Here is a 21,450-nt window from a genome sequence, read left to right on the forward strand (position 1 = left end):
TCAACACAAAGATACACTTGCTCAAAAAAAAAAAAAAAAAAAAAAAAAAAAAAAAAAAAAAACACAGAGATACACAAACACACCCACACAAACAAACCCAAACGGACAAACAACAAAGAGAGATCGGTGCTTATCGGAACGTTCGGTGCTTGACTGGAATGACCGGAGCTCGTGGGTCTCACTTGATCGGAGCTCATGGGTATGGGTCTTGCCTGATCGGAGTTACTAACTGATCGGTGCTTGTGGATCGGAGAGATAGATCGGTGCTTGTGGAGCATGGATCGGCCAGTGAAGAAAGGATCTGAGTCACCGGAGCTTGGTTCGTGGATCGGCCGGTGAAGAAAGGATCTGGGTCGCCGGAGCTTGGTTCGCGGATCGGCCGGTCGTGGAGCTTAGTTCGTGGATTGCCGGAGCTTGGTTTTTGAGAGAGAGAGAGAGAGTGGTGATCTGTTCTGAAAAGAGAGAGAGAGAGAGCGCGTATATAGGTAAAGAAAGTTGAGATAAATAATAAAAAAAATGGAGAAGAATGAATATTTTATTGAAATATCTTGTAAAATAGATAAACTGATGTGGGTGTTTTATAAAAATGATAGTGTAAAATAGAAAGAATAGGTTTTTTCATGTAAAATAGACAGAAAATTTAGAAGAACTGATGTGAATGCTCTAACCCCCTTTTTTTAGGGGGCCAAAATACAAAACACCCTTGACATTTGGGTAAGTTACAAAAACATTTTCAGAGATTTCAATTATCTCTTATAAATTTTTGAGAATTTTATATTTGTCAAATAGACTTATGAAATTAAGGCTGTGTTTGTTTCAGGTGTAAATGAAATCGGGAAAATATTTTACACCCAGATGCGTGTTTGGGTGCGCATGTAAAATAAAGTTAAACTGAAAATCTTAAACTTTGATCGTAAAATAAGCCCTTTGACTCAGAAAATCATTTACACATCTCATTTACCTTCAAATGATTTTTCGAACTGACACTCGAAGAGAGAGAGAGAGAGAGAGAGAGAGAGAGAGCTAAAAGCACACAACTTCGGCAACAAACCACCACCCCAACCCCGGATTGCACCGCCGAGATCACACCCTAGATCGCATTATCGAGATCGCGCCACTGCAACCCTTTAGATCAAACTCTTGTCGTCTCAATCTCATCGCCGCTTGAAGCCTGCTGCCACTTGACCGGTCTCGTCGTCCATGACCCACCCATGACCAATCTCTCTCTTTCACGATCTGCCTCTCTCTCTCTCTCAATTTTCAATCACTCTCTCTTCCTCCCTCTCTTAGTTTGATCGAATTTTTTAGTTTAACGAATGGTTTTGTTTTGATTTTTGTTTCTTTAAGTTTATATATTGAAATTTTCTATTATAAAATTTGTTTGGAAGTTGAGAAAATTGCTGAAAAAATGTGAGAAACTAGTAGAAAAATAGCATTTTTAGAATGCAACCAAACACCTGAAAACATATTCCAAAACAATTTTTATAATGCAGCCAATCACTTGAAAATATTTTTCTTTCCCAAAAATATATTTCACTTGAAAATATTTTTCTTTCCCAAAAATATATTTCACCTGAAAATATTTTACATGTTGTCAAACACAGCCTAACTTCCGTTAGTTCTTAAGAACAATTTTTTTTTTTTTTTTTTTTTTTTACTATCACGTAATTATATTAGGAAGACTTGCTAAGTGATTTGTGACACTGGTCACACGACTTTTCTGTTCATAAGAGTTAACGGATATTACTCCTAATGATTAATTTGACAGATGTGGAAACTTTAAAGAATTATAAGAAAGAATTGAAACTTCTAAGTGTGTTTTTGCATCTGACCAAAACCTCATGAGGTATTTTTTCAGGTAGACGTTATTTTTTAAATAAAATGACGTCATGTACTATTTATTGATAAAACTAAAAAAATGGCAATCCATAAAGACACAAGGCAAAAGACTTTGGAATTCTGTTTTGCATGGTATTTCTTATGAAAACTAGGGTCCAAGGAAGTGGGCAATGCAACAGTCTTAGTTTTGGACTGTAAAATGTACCTTAACTGTTCTGGAAAGCGAGCTGTTTGTGTTTGAGGATTCCTTGTTGTAAGTTGTAACGTTTCTCTTATAGTAATGAAATGCTCCTTGTTTTAGGTGAAGGAAAAGTAAAAAAAAAAAAAAAAAAACACCAGGAATCCAAATAAGGAAAAAAAAAATTAAAAATTGAAGGAAATTTTAAATGAAAATGAAGCCAAGTATTATCGAGGAGTTAAAGCAGAACCCATTCTCTATCCAATCAGTACATGATGTGGCCCAATGTAGGTGCCTTTGGTTATCTTATGGTTACACTAAGCACTTCAACCTCACACAACTTGTATGTCATTTTACAACCTACTTTGGCTGTGCTTTTATGACTTCTATTTCACATATTAATGTGCAAAACCGATTCAAATGTGCACAAAACATGTGACCCAATACTAATCTTTGGACAGAGGGAACTTCCACAACCTCACCAACAAGAGAGTTCCATTTAATTAGATGGAATTTTCTCTTTTGTTCCATTGATCCCGAGAAGAAGTTTTTATTTATTTTGTCTAATTCTGAGCAAATTTGAGTAGGAAACTGCAGCAGTAACCAATTTTATTTTATTATATTATTTTTTAATGAATCAGCAAAAATTTTATTGACACTAAAAAGCCAAGATACAAGGCACAAACCAAGGCATGTCTCTACAAAAGGCACATGGACATGGTGACAGAGTCACAGATCAGCAAACAACACCCAATCTAAGACCAACCCCGCACTAAGGACAGTAAGAACAAACACAAGCCAATCAAACTGCAAATACAAAAAGACATTGAAACCAACAAGGGCCGACAACTGGTTTGCGGTAGATCTTCAGTCACAGCAACTCCAGCTAATTGAGTGCAAAATTAAATGCTGCTCTTAGTAGGATAGTGTACTTTATCCCCCAATCATTGCAGTAACCGTATTTGTTGAGGTTGATGCGTCCCACAGGTGATAATAAATTTGATTACCAACCAGCTAATTGTTGGTAGTTGCCTAGTTGGTACCCTCTCAACTATGAAATCAAAAGCCCTGTGCCCCCTATCAGCATTTAAAATGAAACTTCCCTTCAGCAATTCTCTTTAAACAACCGACACCATAAGAAAGACTCAAAAGTTAGAACTAATGGTCTAATTTTGAATTTTGATAGATACAGGAGAGTAACCAGGTGTGCCAGTCCATGGGATAGACTTGGAGCAAAGTTGAAGTTGACGGAGGTACCAATGTAAGTCTTGCATTATAAGACAGGATTTATTATCTTGTTTAATGGTTGCACGCAACACCTCTTTCACATGGGCGTGGACCTGACCCTATGTGAGGGGATGTTGTATACGATTGTTACACAAGACACCACCTTGTAAGACAAGGTATTGATTTGAATGATGGGGCATGCAAATTTTCTACTCATGTTTCAGGATCTACAGTTTATATAGAGAACAAGAAAATGGCGTATGAGAATGACAGTTCGACAAAATAAATTTCTTTACAAGCTTGTGCTTGAAGAAGGTTAAGAGAACAGCATGTGTTAGTCCCCTGGAACTTCAATAAATAGTGTATTTGTGTTTACTTGTAAATCAGAGGTGGGGTATTCAAGAAAGAAAATAGTCACAGACAAAGCCTTCTCTGTGATAATTAACACGTGTAGAACTGGCAAGTACACATAATCTTTGGCACATAACATTATAAATTTATAACTGTGTCTGTGTGATAGGAACAAAACATTCAATATTGAATCTTTTCTTTTTTTTTTTTATAGGTATTCATTGTTGGATCTTTCTCATAAAGGATCTACCAAATTGGCAGTTGGAATGCAATTGTTTGGACATTTTTTTCCTTGATAGTTTGATAGTTGGGGGAGGGGAACTTGAACTTGGACATCTCCATCAGAGACACCAAAAAATGCTAGTTGAGCAACAAGTCTCGTTGGAATGCAATTGTTAATATCAGATAACACTATTCATTTCACAGAAAACATAGAACACAACTTACAAAATGGTCATGCTTGGTGAATGTTTTGGATAGCAGCGGTGATGCTTTTACAATCAAATTCCATGGTCTTCATCCAGTTCTCAAAGTCTCCAATTTCCTATAACACAAACCTCACACCAACATTAAGACAAGCAAATTGACAACAATTTAGAAACAAGAACGAACAGATATAAAAAAGATGAATAAGCAGACCTTGACAGCGGTGTTTATAGCACGTGTTGCGGTGAGCCATTGATTGGTCTGCTTCATGAAGCGGGCAATCGTGACTGCTAATGCTCGAATTTCATGCTCAATTCGCTTCTCGTTGATAAAGGATTCCTGCACTCCACTGTTCACAGCATCCACCAACAGATCTGAAACTCGCACTGCATTTTGAATCGCATCTTTCTTCGCTCTCTCTGTGTACATACCCAATTAAGATAAGCTCACAATATATATATATATAAATTTTTTTTTTTTGATAAGTACAAAAAAAACATATATATTTTTGGACTGACCAGCTTGGTCACGGAGTCTGAGAGAGGTGTGGTGATGGTCATGCATTATTTGGAGCAAAGCAGCTTCAAGACCTCCTGGGTCTGCATGTTGTGCATCAAAGGAGAAAGAGGAGGACGGAGACGATGACGGCACACGCCCACGTGCCAGTGGAAGTTGTGGGGAGTACATGCCCCAGCCAACAGAAAAATCTCCTTCCTTGGTGCCACCAAAAATTATTACTTCACCATGAAAACACTAAAGTGAATCACGATTTATTTTTGGTCATGTTTTTTGAACTACGCAAATATGAGATTATGGATTCAATAGTAAGTAACATCTAATAACCGTGATATTTGACATGTGTGTTAAAAATAAAGGGAATATATAATCTAGCGGTAAAAATTTTAAAATATTAATCCAATATAAGGTTACTATTGAGTACTAACATTAATAGAGGATTACAACTGTAATTTAGGCTAGTTTTTCAAAAGTGACTTTATCATGATTGTCCGGATTGGGATCTTACACAAGATCGGTGAGAGGTTCCTGTGGATCAGTGATGCAACCATGGAAGAATTTGCAACTTTGCATGTGAAGTCCAATTGATGTGAAAGTTGTGTGGTTTTAAAGGTGTATGAGTCTTTTAGGGTCAAAACAGTTTTTCATTTGGATTTTTTATTTTCTCAGCTATGATCAATTTTATATTCAGGGGAAAATCTATAATTTCTGCAATTCTTGCGACTTAAGGGTATTTTGGTAATCTATTTGAGTCTAGAATCTTCTAGGAGATCCTAGGTATGTTAAGTATTATTTTCTTTGGGTCCAAGTTAGTATTTTATTAGGTTTTAGTAGGAGTCCTAATACTACATATACCAGGAAGAGTCTTTATGTATATTTGTGCTCAATGTATTCAAAAGAGATGGGAGTTGATTAATAGAATTTATTGACTATTTTGAGCATTGAGGCACATTGGCCTTTGTAGGTTCTCTTCTCTCTTTCTCTTCTTCTTGTCTTTCTTAAGGTACTGTTCATACAGCCCCTAAACACCCAAAAAAATCTCTTTTTTTCTTCTTCCTTATAATCTCAAATCAAGCCCTTTCTTTTATTAATCAAAACCCTAAATTCCTACATACTTTCTTCTACCAAATAGCCATCAAATAACTCATCAAACCACCTTTAACCCTTTCTTCAAAAACTCTAAATCTATTTCCACAAATTCTCCTAAACCTTAACCTACCACAATCACTCGTAGACTAATTCCCAATTTGTCCCAAGTCAATCTAATCGTAGGATCATATTAAGAATCGTAAAATTCTACTTTATATATATATATAGAAAAAATACTAGCAATCATAATTCATAATATATGTTATAGAATCATTGGGAAAAAGTAAATTTTGATAGAAATCAAGTCAATCTAATCGTAGGATCATATTAAGAATCGTAAAATTCTACTTTATATATATATATAGAAAAAATACTAGCAATCATAATTCATAATATATGTTATAGAATCATTGGGAAAAAGTAAATTTTGATAGAAATTACTTATATATAAGGCAATAACTACAAGTACCAAATTATACAAATACATGAATAAGTGAAAATTTTCAAACTTCAAAGTGACAAGATTTATTTCCCCTCAAAGGAAAGATTTTCATTAAGAAAAATAAAACAGTACAGAGACCAGATCAGAAACCAACCTAGAAGCAAAAAACTAACCCAATACATGAACCATAGGAAAAACAACCCAGAGACAGAAACAGAAGCAGAAAAGAAAACTCAATCCTTTAACATCCAATCTCGAAGCCCCATTTAGACCCAGCTGATTCACAAGAGTTGAGGGGAATTGGGAAGCCACAAGTGGACCTTTGAGAACTGGCATTCAACAGTCCATTTCCCCAACAAGTAAGCAGCCTTGTTAAAGCACCTCCTAACCCAGAAAATCTAATCCAATCACCGCTCCTAGAAGCCGCCGCAAGCTCTCTAGAGTATTGGCTTATTTGCAAAATATCCCAATTGGGAATGGTAGAAGGATTTTAAAGGACAAGTAAATATCCCAAACTTTTTCCAAGTTACAAGTTCTAACACCACAAACTTACATAAGATCCCAAACTTATTCCTAAATAAAATTTCCAAAATTTTTTTTTATACTGTAAAACATCCCATAAAGCTACAGAGTATATTAACATAGCCAAATACAAGTACAAAAATGAGTTTGAATTGCTTAAATTAGATTTTCATATACATGATGACTGAATGTAACAAAAACCCATTTCCTAAAAAACAAGTACAAGTTGTTAAAAAAACTCCAAAACCCATTTTTAATTTCTCATGCAAAATGATCACCAAACCAGGGCCGGCCCTTCCCTTAGGCGAGTTAGGCAATTGCCTAAGGCCCCCAAAATATTAGAAAAGAACAGGTGTAGAGGAAAAAAATTTAGTTTCAAATGAATTACAAAAATAATCTGGCACATCCTTTTAACCAAAAAAACAAAAATTTTGGTAAATCCTATTAAACATTGGTTCTATACAAAATCATTGACCAGATAAACTACAAATCCGGTCTAAGAGATTAACCACAAATCAAAACAAATAAATCCACTCAAAACCCTAAAAATTTTACCTTTCTCTCTAGTCTCTGCTCTCCGCCTCTCTCTAGTCTCCAGTCTCCACTGTTCAGTCTGTTCTCATCTCAGCCTCTCTCTGATACTCTGCCCTCCGCCTCTCTCAAGTCTCAACTCCTCACCTCACCGTATCAGGTTCTGAGGTTCAGGAATCAGGTATAAAATTATAAATATTTGGGCCATTTTTTTTGTTAAGAACTTAAGATTACTTTGTTTATTCGGCTGGTTTTGTAACTTTGTTTATCACTTATCAGTTTATCATTATGGTTGCCTGGACCCTCCCTGGACTAGGCGTTAAGTTTGGGCCTTCAAGTTTTTTTTTTTTTTTTTTTGGATGGGTCTCAGTAATAAGTATTGTGTCAGTGTTATGGCTGTGCTTAAATTTTTGTTATGCTTGTGCTTAATTTTTTTTTAGTAAACTACATATATGGTCCATATCCTTTACACCATATTTCAATTTGGTCCTTAACTTTTTAATTGTGTTAATTTGGTCCCTAACCTTTTAGTGTCGTGTCAATTTAATCCATGTTGTTATATCTTGGATGAAAATTAACGACATGACGAACGATCAAAATAAAATTTCAGTGCATTGTTACATTAACAAAAGCTAATTTTTTATTTTGGCCATTAGAAGTGTCATCAATTTTCTTCTAAAAAATGATTGCTAGGACTAAATTGACACGGTATTGAAAGGTTAAGGACCAAATTGACACAATTGAAAGGTTAGGGATCAAATTGAAATATGATATTGTAGGGACACGATTCTCAAGCGGTCCAACGATGACGTTGGGCTCGCACGTGATGGATCCCTCACAATAAATTTTGTAGAGAGTGGGCTTGAAAGGCTGGAGTTGGGTCACGGGACGTTAGTACAGGCCGGACATTAGATAAACTTAGACTGGAAAAGGCTTTAGTCCGGTTATCTAAGCCCATTAACTTTACAAATTGAGGGATTGGGCTCCTCGGATCCTGTCCGAGGAGCACTAGTATTTTTCTCCGGTTACCCGTCGATGGGTTTTCCATGGTAGAGCGCATATACTATCCGGGCGTTCTCATTCCTGGAGTATTTTCCAGGGAGTGAGATGGGGGATCTCTTCCTTATTAGTTTACCTTTCCTTTTATACTAGCCTACGCTTGTTGTCCCCCGTCCACGTGTAGGGTCGATCTTTCCAGGACAGAGATTTGTCCCATCAGTCTAATCCCGAAATTGTGGGAGATGGTCAATAAAGCCTAAGAATCCGGCTCTGTTAGGTGCGGTGTCATGTCAATGAAGGGTATTAAGGACTATTTCCCTGAGATATTTTCTGATCTTTTAAGTTTGCTTGTATTCCACTTTCGTTAATGGGATTCTGGGTCTTCCGAGGACTGAGCGGTCCTCGGACGTATCTTCGGGCCACTTCGGGCTTCCTATTTTTGGACTTGGGCCCTGGCCTCCTTTAGTTTGGGGCCTGTGGATTCCCTATAAGCGAGTGAGCCGGGCCCATAAACTATTAGGCCCCACAATAGCCCCTCAAAACCCTGCTGTCCAACGTCTTGGTTGGAAAGGTGGGTTTTGGTAATACCGAGCCTTAACTGCGGCTCATTTAATTCGGCCCTTGATCAACGTTGGCGACTCTTCACCTCCACGAGGAATGCGCCGGTCTACAAGATATTTCCCTCGATTTACGCGTGATGCGCTTATTCCGTTTAGTTATCCGTAGCACGCCTTTAATATCTTTCTTTTACGAGACCTCCCCAATCTAACGGTTACTGATAGCGTGGGGGAATGAAACGGATGCACATTTATTCGCAGATTTCCTTGGGGATCAAAACGTGTTACGCACCCTCGTCTTACTCCCCTATATAAAGAGAGAAGACAAAAGGTGATTCTCTCATATCTGAATCCCTCAGGCCCTTCTCATAGTTCACTTCTTCCGTCTGGTTATTCCTTATCCAATAATACATTCTCCATAATAGTCAGCCATGAATAAATCCTTCCTTTCTCAGAAACGCCATGTCCTAACAAAACTTGAGATGGCTCGGTCAGGGCAAGGATGGCGGAGACTCAAAATTTGCCTCCCCATTCTTTTAGCCAAAATCCGAAGCAGGGACTCGTCACACCTCACTTCCGGTGTGACTGAGTCGAAAACCTCCCTTGTCATCTCCATCCGCTCTCTCATGAGCATACCTAATATGGCTCCCATTCTCCCTCTTTTGCTCCTTTTACTTTCTTTTCATTGCTTCCCTCTTCTTCTCCTCCTTCCTACTCATGTCCTCCATCTTCTTTTTCCCTTACTTTCTTCAGCGACAAGAGTTTGCTGAAGTGCTTCCATGTGTTCCAATTCTTCTTCCTTCTCCTTCTTCTCTGTAAAAGGTTCTTATCCTGATATGAGCAGTACTGAGGCAAAGATTTCAGAGAGACTTTGAAGGCGATTTCAGAAGACACCTGGCGGTTTGCTTATCTGTATTACGGATGTTATTACTGCTTCGGCAGTTCATTTTTGTATAGGCTTGTGTAAACCCTTCCTTGTACGTTGTAATAATAATTTTTTATATTAATAAAAGTTACTGTTATTCTATTTCGCATGTTCTGTTTATATGTTTTAATAAATTTGCAAGTTCTGCTCGGCACAGTAGTATAGCATTTGAACCAATGACAACTAAGGCCAAAATACTTGCTAATGAAAAGACGCCACAATAACTTTAACAAAATTATTATTCGACATAACAATCCGACCAGTGAGGAACGAGACTTACCTTAACATTAGTCGCGATGGGGACTAAGTGCTTGATAAGGTGTAAGAAGTAATTATCCGAGGACATGTCACCCTTTCAATGAGCAATTTCCTTAGGCTAACGATCATCGGTTCGTTACGCCATATTCTTAACACGCTGGCCTTAACCTTTTCCAGTATTTAAGCCGAGAAACTTCTCCATCCGAGTAGTTGATTTCCCAAAAGGCCTGAGTCCGAGGATTTCGCACAGCCAGGGTTTTGCTTAGGACTTATACTTTTTCTTTTAGGTGCTCGGTTTCCCCATAGGCTTGAGTCCGAGGGCCATGCAAGTCCTAGGTTCTGTCCAAGACTTATAAGATATCTTTTTTATGTTCTTGGTTTCCCTCTAGGCTTGAGTCCGAGGACCATGCAAGTCCTAGGTTCTGTCCAAGACTTATAAGATATCTTTTTCGTACTTGGTTTTCCCATAGGCTTGAGTCCGAGGACCATGCAAGTCCTAGGTTCTGTCCAAGACTCTTTGAGTTCAGATTCTCCCTTTCATAAAGCATTTCCCAAGGCGCCGAGCAGGGGTTGTCCTCGGCCATGGCCATTGCTCGGCGTGGGCCACAGTACCTGGGCCCTTACGCAAAGCGGGCCCAGGGCCACGAATCCACTTAGCCCATGAATTAAGAGATATTTCTGCAACTTCTGGCCACGTGGTACTCTCTGATGTCACAGTGACCGAGGTGCGCCTTTACGAGGCTCTTTAATCTTGTGGTTGCAGTGGATGTTGGAAGTTGAGCCAGAACTGTTTCGTCTGTAGCGTTCCTTGGGACGCCGCGTGAGTTGACTGCCATCACCTTGTCTTTTCAAATAAATGGGAGGGAGAGAAAGTTGCTTTATATACGCACAAATCCTTCAGATTTTCTCCCACATCACAGCTTCCATATCCGGAGCTCCACTCCCTTAGCATAACATGTTTAAGGCCAGGGTTGGGAAGAAAAAACTTTCTCCGCCGCAGATGCACCCTGCCTTCATGAGACTCAGAATAGTACGGTATGGGCACAGGAAGCTTAAGTTCAGGAGAATACTTCATTTCGACCGAGGGGGAAAGGAATCTTTCCCTCTTTTAGTCAAAATCCGAAGCAGGTTCTGTCCATGCCAGAATTTTGGTGTGGCAGAAGAAAGATTTTCCGCCATCAGCGCCTCTGCTTTGCGGCAGGCGTATATTTAGAGAAAGCCCCTCAACCTCCAACTCCCTGCACCTTTCCTTCAACGGTGTCAGGCTCAAGTTGGGTCTCTTTAGCTGTTTGAGTTGTGGGCATGTGAAAGCATTGCGGAAGAACAAGGTCTGGGGGCTGTAGCCAACCTCTCCTCTGACCTACTCCCTCAGCTTCATTTTATTCTCTTGTATCTTCCTTTCTTTTCGGTTATGTAATGAGCTTTGATGCAAACTGATTTCAGCTTTTTATTGTAGGTTGTACTATTTCTTTGTTTTAGTGATAATAGAAATTTCTTCACTTGTTTTGGATACTGTTCCTTTGACTACACTACTTTGTGAGTGAGTGTGCCCCATGCGTGTGTTTCTTTCAGAATATTTAGAGCACAATAGCTTGAAACATAATCTAACTAACTCCAGTTTATCAATGCTACCAGGCATTATATCGATAATTCATAGTAAATCAAACTTAGGAAACTAACCGGGATAACAGTCGAACACTCTGTGATAAGCGCGTGAACACCGTCCAAGGCCGATAATCTCTAAATAATCCATCCGAGCAATCGGCTGGGAAGTAGGGGATTCCGATGGTGCTTTTTTGTACTTGGTTTCCCCACAGGCTTGAGTCCGAGGACCATGCAATGCCTTGGTTCTGTCCAAAACTTTTTTGCACTTGGTTTCCCCATAGGCTTGAGTCCGAGGACCATGCAATGCCTTGGTTCTGTCCAAAATTTTTTTTTTGTATTTGGTTTCCCCATAAGCTTGAGTCCGAGGACCATGCAATGCCTTGGTTCTGTCCAAAACTTTTTTTTTGTATTTGGTTTCCCCATAGGCTTGAGTCCGAGGACCATGCAATGCCTTGGTTCTGTCCAAAACTTTTTTTTTGTATTTGGTTTCCCCATAGGCTTGAGTCCGAGGACCATGCAAGGCCTTGGTTCTGTCCAAAACTTTTCTTTGTATTTGGTTTCCCCATAGGCTTGAGTCCGAGGACCATGCAAGGCCTTGGTTCTGTCCAAAACTTTTCTGTTGTATTTGGTTTCCCCATAGGCTTGAGTCCGAGGACCATGCAATGCCTTGGTTCTGTCCAAAACTTTTTTGTTGTATTTGGTTTCCCCATAGGCTTGAGTCCGAGGACCATGCAATGCCTTGGTTCTGTCCAAAACTTTTTTTTTTTTTTTTTTGTATTTGGTTTCTCCATAGGCTTGAGTCCGAGGACCATGCAAGGCCTTGGTTCTGTCCAAAACTTTTCTGTTGTATTTGGTTTCCCCATAGGCTTGAGTCCGAGGACCATGCAATGCCTTGGTTCTGTCCAAAACTTTTTTTTGTATTTGGTTTCCCCATAGGCTTGAGTCCGAGGACCATGCAATGCCTTGGTTCTGTCCAAAACTTTTTTTTTGTATTTGGTTTCCCCATAGGCTTGAATCCGAGGACCATGCAATGCCTTGGTTCTGTCCAAAACTTTTTTTGTATTTGGTTTCCCCATAGGCTTGAGTCCGAGGACCATGCAATGCCTTGGTTCTGTCCAAAAAAAATTTTTTGTATTTGGTTTCCCCATAGGCTTGAGTCCGAGGACCATGCAATGCCTTGGTTCTGTCCAAAATTTTTTTTTTTTTGTATTTGGTTTCCCCATAGGCTTGAGTCCGAGGACCATGCAATGCCTTGGTTCTGTCCAAAACTTATAAGATCTTTTTTTTTTGAAGTAGTCTTTTCTCTATACTGATTTATTTTTCAAAGGTCGGCCCATAAGCCAGGGAGGGAGGAGTTGGCTCGAGGCCGGAAGCCCCTAGAGCTGCCCGCTCCGTTAGCAGTGCAAGGCGTAACCCCTAGCAGAGGCTTATGGCGGAGCAACAACTGTACGTCGCCGGAGATGGGAAAAACTCGTGAATCTCTGCTTGCTGGAGAGCTGACTCATGCGCCACCCGTGCCAACGCGCAAGCCTTCCCACAGACGGCGCCAATTGTAGGGACACGATTCTCAAGCGGTCCAACGATGACGTTGGGCTCGCACGTGATGGATCCCTCACAATAAATTTTGTAGAGAGTGGGCTTGAAAGGCTGGAGTTGGGTCACGGGACGTTAGTACAGGCCGGACATTAGATAAACTTAGACTGGAAAAGGCTTTAGTCCGGTTATCTAAGCCCATTAACTTTACAAATTGAGGGATTGGGCTCCTCGGATCCTGTCCGAGGAGCACTAGTATTTTTCTCCGGTTACCCGTCGATGGGTTTTCCATGGTGGAGCACATATACTATCCGGGCGTTCTCATTCCTGGAGTATTTTCCAGGGAGTGAGATGGGGGATCTCTTCCTTATTAGTTTACCTTTCCTTTTATACTAGCCTACGCTTGTTGTCCCCCGTCCACGTGTAGGGTCGATCTTTCCAGGACAGAGATTTGTCCCATCAGTCTAATCCCGAAATTGTGGGAGATGGTCAATAAAGCCTAAGAATCCGGCTCTGTTAGGTGTGGTGTCATGTCAATGAAGGGTATTAAAGACTATTTCCCTGAGATATTTTCTGATCTTTTAAGTTTGCTTGTATTCCACTTTCATCAATGAGATTCTGGGTCTTCCGAGGACTGAGCGGTTCTCGGACGTATCTTCGGGCCACTTCGGGCTTCCTATTTTTGGACTTGGGCCCTGGCCTCCTTTAGTTTGGGGCCTGTGGATTCCCTATAAGCGAGTGAGCCGAGCCCATAAACTATTGGGCCCCACAGATATATATAATAAGGATTAAATACGTAGTTTACCCTTTTTTTTTTAATTTATGCAGGTTGAGATTGTTAAAAACTTGTTATTGTTCAGTGAAACTACAACAATACTTTTTATATAAATCAGATTATATTTCTCATTTGCTCTACACTTGAAAGTTATTTTTTATTTTAGTCTTTATAAATATATTGTTTGATTAAAAATGTCTACTAGAAAATATGCATCTGAAAAACTTAAAAAAAGAAAAAAGAAAAAGAAAAATTAATTGCGTCTCAAAAAGGATAAATGGATAAATTTGTTATTAGTAATAAACAAAATATAACACAAAATTTAGATGAAAATGTCACAAATGTGTAAGAAATTCACCAAAATAATTTAGAAGAAAATGATGTTCAATTTTGCAATACAACAAATCTTGATAATGAGCTTCAAAATAATTTAGAAGAAAATGAAAATAATGATGAAAAATATAATATAAAAATATTAAATAAACATTAATTTAATTAATATATAAGTATAAAAAATGCCTCATTTTTAATTCTCACCTTAGGCCCCAAAATGTCTAGGGCCGCCCCTGTTTCCCTCTCATCCTCTCTCTGCCTCAACCCACGTCACACCGTGCTCCATGGCTGACCGCCAAGCTCTCCTTCTAAACCTTCATGGCCGGAGCTTTTCAAGCTCATCATCTCCAACCTCGCACCACTGCCGAAACCCAACCAAAATCAAATCACGACTATCACCACGGCCAAAACCCAGCCAAAATCAAATCGCAACAAAAACTCAAAAGCCCACCAAATCATAAATTAAATCACACTCACCGAAATCAAAGTACAAAACCCACAAAACAACCAAAATTACAAAATGAAAACACTGAAAGTGAACCCACCGTTAAAAAAAACATATATTGGTTTTGTTATTATATTTTAGAAGAAGAATCATCTTGTTGAACTAATTTTAGATCCAAATTAATCAAACACATACTACAAGCAAGAATGATAGACTGAAAACAAAGCAAAAAAAATGGTATTTCCTAGAAAAGTGTTTTCAGAAAATAGAAAGGGTAAGCAAAATATAAAAACTATTTGCTTCATAATCTCAAATAAATAAATAAATAACCAAAAATCACACACCATAATCTGGTGAAGTCTCGTGAGCCACAATTTCACCTAAGAGGGTCGTCTGAGTTGAGAGAAAGAGATTTTCATAGTCTTTAGCTCGGCAGCATAATCTTCGATTTCCTTTCTTGATGTGGCTTTCGCTTGATCCTCTCTTGTCAGCCTAGACGACGTATAAAAAGAAATAAAAGGAAGAAGAACAAAGCATCGCGTAAAAAAGAAGAAAAGAAAAATGGTGAGAGAAGAAATACGAACTGAGATCAAGTGCACTGCCGTAGGTATTTTTTTACATTTTTTACTCTCTTTTTTTAACTTTTTAACTCTCCTTTAATATATTTTATTTAATGGTTGAGATTGAAAGTTATTTTTTCAACTTTTAATCTCAACCATTAATTACAATTGCATCAGGGCATTGAACCTGAATCTGAAAAAGACAAAGAGACTTACACATACACATACACATACACATATACATACATAAGCACACATACAAATACATAAGCACGCATAAACACATACATATACACATAAACATACATAAATATAAGCACGCATAAACACATACACATACACATACACATACAAATACACATAAACATACATACACATACACATAAATATACATATACATAAACATAAACACACATACACATAAACACGTATAAACTCACATAAACGTAAACATACACACACATAAACTTAAATATAAACATAAACACACATAAAGGCTCAATTTAGTACACCAAAGTAACTTACGAAATTGTTTAAGGATTGATGTTAATTTGCAATTTTTTCCAGTCTATATAAAGGTTTAATTTTTCTCAGTCTGTATGTGTGTTTATGTCTATGTGTGTGTGTTTATGTTTGTTTGTTTTTATTTATGTTTGTTTATGCGTGTTTATGTGTATGTGTGTTTATGTTTTTTTGTTTTTGTGTATGTTTGTTTGTGTTTGTGTTCATGTATATTTATGTGTATGTGTGTTTATGTTTATATTTATATTTATATACATAAACATACACACATAAATAAACATGCATAAACATAAATGAACATAAACATAAACATACACATAAACACACATAAACATACACATACACATACATAAACATACACACATACATAAACATATATAAACATAAATGAACATAAATATAAACACACATGCACATACACATAAGCATAAACATACACATAAACATACACATACATACACATAAACATACATATACACATATACACTCATACACATACACATACATAAACACACATACACATACACATACGTTTTTAGTTCTCGCCTTAGGCCCTAAAATGTCTAGGGCCGCCCTTGCACCAAATAATTCAATTTCTGTTATATTGAGATCAGAAACTTAGTCCCAACAAAAGGCATGAACAACCCAATTTATATATAAATTCATTGAAGAGTGAACAAACCCAACAAAAAATAGTGAAAAATAAATAAATACTCACGAACTCTGAGTCGCAGCACTGGCACAGTTGTTGTCTCTCTCTCTCTCTCTCTCTCTCTCTCTCAGATTGTGTTGAATTAGGGAGTTTCGGATTTATTTTTATTTATTTTTTTTAAAAAGTCTATTGTGGGGCCCGGCCCAAAAATGATGGGATATTCCAAGCTCAGGCCCGTCCGAGGAGCGTCCTGTCCAACGAAAAGCCTCATATGAAGCGCTATTCAACCCCAATAGCGTCAAGGAAACCTGTCCGAGGAGTAACTCCTCCTCGGACATCGCGAAGTCCAGACGAGAAACTTGCCCCAGCCATTTCAGCTCGTCTTCCCAACATATAAAACGAATTAAATTCAAAATATCTCACGGAAGGCTACCACCACATTAATTGCGCCCCAACCACCCTCTTGGCCGCATTAATGAGGAAAAGACTCCTGAACAGTACCGCCTTGGCCTCTGCAACTCACAAAGGGTCTGATGAGGGCGTCTGATGGGACAGGTGCTCGAGTGGATGCTTGGATGATTAACAGGTGTAAGGCTGGGATGAAAAGAAGAAAAATATATAATGTAGTGGAGTCCCTCAAAGAAGGGGACGGGAGAACTGTATCAGGAACAAAAAAGAAATAAAATCAGACTTGAGAAAGATCCATTCTGGTGTTTTTCTATTTTCCTTTTGCAAACCATACTGCCCAGGCATAAGACCGAACAAGTTCACTGAGGCCAAGTTCTTTGACCCACCCTCTACAAATAATTATTGTGGGTTGCGCTTTGGGCCAGGGCCTAATCAACACAAGTTGGGCCAGGAAAATCGTGCAACCACATCTATTTTTACTCATTTTAATGGGCTGGGCTGGAAAAAAAGACTCAGCAAGGCCCCCCCCTTTTTTTTTTTTTCATAAAAAAGTTTCGTTTCAAAGCAGTTATTTTTTCGTCATACGACTTTTCTATTAAATCAATTGATTTATTTGAATAATACGTATGAATAATTTTATATAAAGTGTAACATAGTGGATTAAAGAAGATTTTTTTTAAAACTGATTTGGAGCTCATTTTTGTCTTTTTCTCAATTTGGGCTCAAAATTGGAGGCCCAATAACCATACCATAACCTATTTAATCCCATGTAGTTGGATAGTGTAGAATCTCAGTGGTGTTGGTTAGGTGATCCCATCGCAATTCTATATCATACTCTATTCTATATCAATATGGATCGATTCAAGGGGTTATGATTTAGGATTGTGATTTTGATAACATTAAATTTTTGAGGAATGTTAAGGACACATCTAAATCCACACTCTGTTTATATGTCAACTCTTGATTAGATTTCAACATTTTCACATGATCCACTATGTATACTTTGAAAATGCCGAAATCCAATTAGGAATTGACATATAAACAGAGTGTGAATTTGAGTGTGGGAATGAGTGTGTCCCTAAAATTTCTCTAAATTTTATCATTGCATCCCTATCACATTTATGTTTTGTATTAGTATCGGCGTTTTTTAAATAATCTCACATTCTCATTCATTTTGAGTCTAATATATACCCATCTGGGTCAGCTCATAGACACAACATATTGGAATTGGGATGCCCATTGGGCTGATCCTTCCTAGTTGAGCTGACTTTTGTAGTAAACATATGCAAAGGCCCAAGCTTTGACATGTCAAGTCCAATAGCTAAAAGTAAGGCCTTTAGTGGTTGAATGGGCCAAATGGAAGCCTAGTTTTATTGAGCCCTAGTGTAAAGTAAGATGCAAGGCACGCACCCAAGTGGAACAAATTTGATTCGGTCGCAAAGAGAATGGGTCCAAAAAAGGAAAAAAATTACAGTAGGTTTTAAATTCATGGATGTGACAAGTTATTAATGGTGAATGTATAAGAAAATATTATCGGTAGTGGGTTCATATTGGAATTGATAATATTCTAGCAACTTAGAAATTGTAAAAGCGAAAAAATTATGTGTCTAAACGAAAAATGATCTTGACATTTAAAATAGATCTATTTTATGGTTTAGATTATATATTACAAATGTAAATGTGAATTCATTGCCACATCATTTTAAAATCTTAAATGATGTGGTCATGTGATAATCTATATATTGTTAGAATTAGAAAATAAAATGTTAACTGTGAAATAAATTGATCTTCATTTGAAACGGAGAGGCATGAACTTATGCAATAGAGGGACAAGGAGATAACAAGTAATAATGGATTAGTCTAGTACTCTCCAACTCTTTTGCCCATTTATTTGTATAAGGGTTTCCTTTTTTTCTTTTCATTGTAAATAAAAATATTTGTATCCAACTTTGTGTTTTCTGACACAACAATAATAACAACAAAATCTTAGTCTCAAATTTTGTATTGATTATACATGTATTCGGACAAAAAGTAAGAATATTTCTTTGTACACTTGTTTAATGGTGAGTGTTATAAATCATTAAATAAGCATAAAATATATATTTGCTACTACCAAGCCAGCCCTGGGCCTAGGCCGCTGCCTAGGGCCCCTTACTAGAGGAAGGCCCCAAATTTTGGGCAAAGACTGATATATTTAAAAAAAAAAAATTTTGGAGAAATTGGAAAAAAAAATTAGTCTTATAATTTTCCTCTACTTTTAAGAAGTCACTAAGTATTGAGTAATGCGCTAGAAATAATACAACTTTAAATACATCAGTCTTACAAATAAAGTAATGCTATAGTTTTACAAATTATTTTACAAACTGTTGTTGTGGCCAACTTCTTACTGATTCTCATTTGGGCCCACCGATAACATCACTTTTTTATTTATTTATAATCATTCACCACATTATCAGTTTATAAAAGTTTTTGTAAAAGAATTTGTATTTCTAGCATTTTCCCTTACAAATATATGTATCACTAATCGCAAGAAATAATTCAGATAGGAAAATATTAGAAATATTATTAATTTTATTTGAAAACTTTACAAATTGATGTGACAATTAATATGATATGTGGACGTCAATTACCTATTAAATGTATTTTTGAATTATTTTTTGTGATTAATGATACATCTTTGTAAGTCTTATGTTGCAGAATTTATAATATTCGTAACGTCATCCATTCAAATACTTGTTTATTATCTTTTTAAAGTATCACTAAGCGCATTCATTTTTACATTGTTTGAAAGTAAAATTTATTATAGCTTTAACATTTTCCCAAAAAAAAGCATATTACAAAATAAAAGGAATATATTTTTGTTATAAAGAAATTATGATATTAAATGCTAGTTAAATATTATTTAAGTGTTAACAAAAATGCCTCATTTATATATATCGTCTTAGGCCTCGAAATTTATTGGGTCGTCCTTGGCTACTTACTCGTATCATTTTCACAAATCGAGAAAGTAAAAGAATGATTAAAAAGAGGGAACCAAAAGAAAGAAGAACTTGTCTATCTTATCTAGAAAAGTTTGTTGCGTACAGTTTTGTATCGAGCTAAGCTAGCAAGAGATCCTTTTTTTTTTTTTTTTTTTTTTTGACTTAATCTTTCATGCTGTCTATAGTGTAATTAATTCACATAATTATAAGTGTACGGTCCCTAACATCCAAGTCTATTTGGGCCTTGGGTCATGGATCAATAGTATGGCCCAAGGGTCCAACTTTCGTTCCGCTCGGGATCCCGACCTGAGCCTACAATAACTACGAGCCTAAGTTGGGTGTTGTTCAAATGCCTGATAAGCGGACAACGGATTTCAGCTCACATATTGCTCGGCAAGTCATTCCCGAACAATATGCAAATGTTCGGTTACATCGCCCTGTGAGTGATCAGCAGGGCCTTAGGAAACTTCATCGCCGAGCACACTTGCTGTAGTGGGAATCATTTCCAAAGCCACTCACACCTAAACATCCACTTAAAATTAACGACATTGGACCTCTCATTGCACTAGTTTAAAGGTAATGATAATCCCCTCATTAATAATTGGCTATAAATAGGAGAAACTAAAGAATGAAGAGGGGGATGCAATTTTGTGGAGAGAAAAGAGGAAGAGAAAGAGAGTCTGAGAGGAAGAAACATAGAGAAAAAGAGAAAAGTGATTTTATTGAGTCTCTAAATCTAGAACGACTCAAAGTAGGATACCTAAACCCACCATATAAATAAGTTATAAGACCAAGTAGGGGTTTAGCCCAAGTAGGGATTTGACCCAGTAACCCTGTTTTTGGCGCGCACAATAAGTTAACTATCAAGTTTAATAAATTTAAATTATGATATATGGTAGTCATTACCCGTACCTCTGCTGACATATATTTATTTTAAGATTACTTTCTTTTTAGAACGTTTTATGATAATAATAATTCGGTCTTGTCAACACGTATTAAGTTATTAACCTGTCTCTTTCTCAAAAAAGAAAAGAAAAGAAAAAGAAAAAGATATTAGTCTGTCCAGGTTCCAAGAATGCTGTTTGTAACAATTAAAAAAGAAGAAGTAAATAAATACATCAGCAATGACGAGGAAGGAATGCGTACTCAATCAGTAGTTATATAAAATAGAGAAGATTTATATCCATACCTTTTTCATTATAAATCATAAATGGTAATTTATTTTTGGTTTTAATTTGAATATCAATAATAACCTGTAACAACCTATCATTTAGAATTTATTGTAAAAATATTGTAGACAAAACATTTTTTTATAAAATATGTATAAGCATTAGTATATATGTAACTCAAAACATAAATTATTATAATAATAAAAAAAAAAACTTTGGCAAAGAAAGTCAATTTTGATTTATTAAATTTTAGAATTTTAATTATATTTCCAAGCATCCTACGTACCAAGATGGAATAGGTGAGCAGGTCACCTGATTTTAACAATTTAGTTTTATCTAACAAATTTTTCCTGGTCTAGTGGTAATTTCCCCCTAGGCTATATTTATTAAAGAATGAGTTTTTTTTTTTTTTTTTTGGGGGGGGGGGGGGGGGGGGGGAAATCCTTTATGCTCTGATCGTATCTCATACGACCTGACGCAAGAGATACTTTCTCATTTTTTTGCTATAATTTTCAAACTCAAACCATCAAGTAATTGCTAGAAAAGCAAATGAATTAAGCAATAAACCTAGGTTCATCTATCTTACTTAAAGAAAAGAAAAAGAAAA

General features: G+C 37.0%; 1 protein-coding gene across 4 annotated transcripts; it reads right to left on the reverse strand.

The window, feature by feature from the left end:
• On the reverse strand, positions 1 to 7,383 carry LOC126718609 (biogenesis of lysosome-related organelles complex 1 subunit 1). 4 transcript variants are annotated; one of them, XM_050420906.1, is made up of 5 exons: positions 7,146 to 7,382; positions 4,540 to 4,758; positions 4,235 to 4,440; positions 4,043 to 4,139; positions 1 to 452 (listed from the first exon to the last, which is right to left on the reverse strand). In XM_050420906.1, exons 2-4 carry the CDS (start codon positions 4,706 to 4,708, stop codon positions 4,050 to 4,052), a joined length of 465 nt encoding a protein of 154 aa, XP_050276863.1. In that variant the 5' UTR covers positions 4,709 to 4,758; positions 7,146 to 7,382; the 3' UTR covers positions 1 to 452; positions 4,043 to 4,049. The 4 variants fall into 4 exon arrangements, with proteins under 4 accessions (XP_050276863.1, XP_050276865.1, XP_050276864.1 ...); XM_050420908.1 differs by lacking the exon at positions 1 to 452 and adding an exon at positions 2,610 to 3,094 and having other exon boundaries at positions 4,540 to 4,735; positions 7,146 to 7,383; XM_050420907.1 differs by lacking the exon at positions 1 to 452 and adding an exon at positions 2,610 to 3,094 and having other exon boundaries at positions 4,540 to 4,774; positions 7,146 to 7,383.
• Positions 7,384 to 21,450: the final 14,067 nt, after the last annotated feature.

This window comes from Quercus robur, chromosome 3 (genome assembly GCF_932294415.1).
Source record: "Quercus robur chromosome 3, dhQueRobu3.1, whole genome shotgun sequence".
NCBI classification, from domain to species: domain Eukaryota; kingdom Viridiplantae; phylum Streptophyta; class Magnoliopsida; order Fagales; family Fagaceae; genus Quercus; species Quercus robur.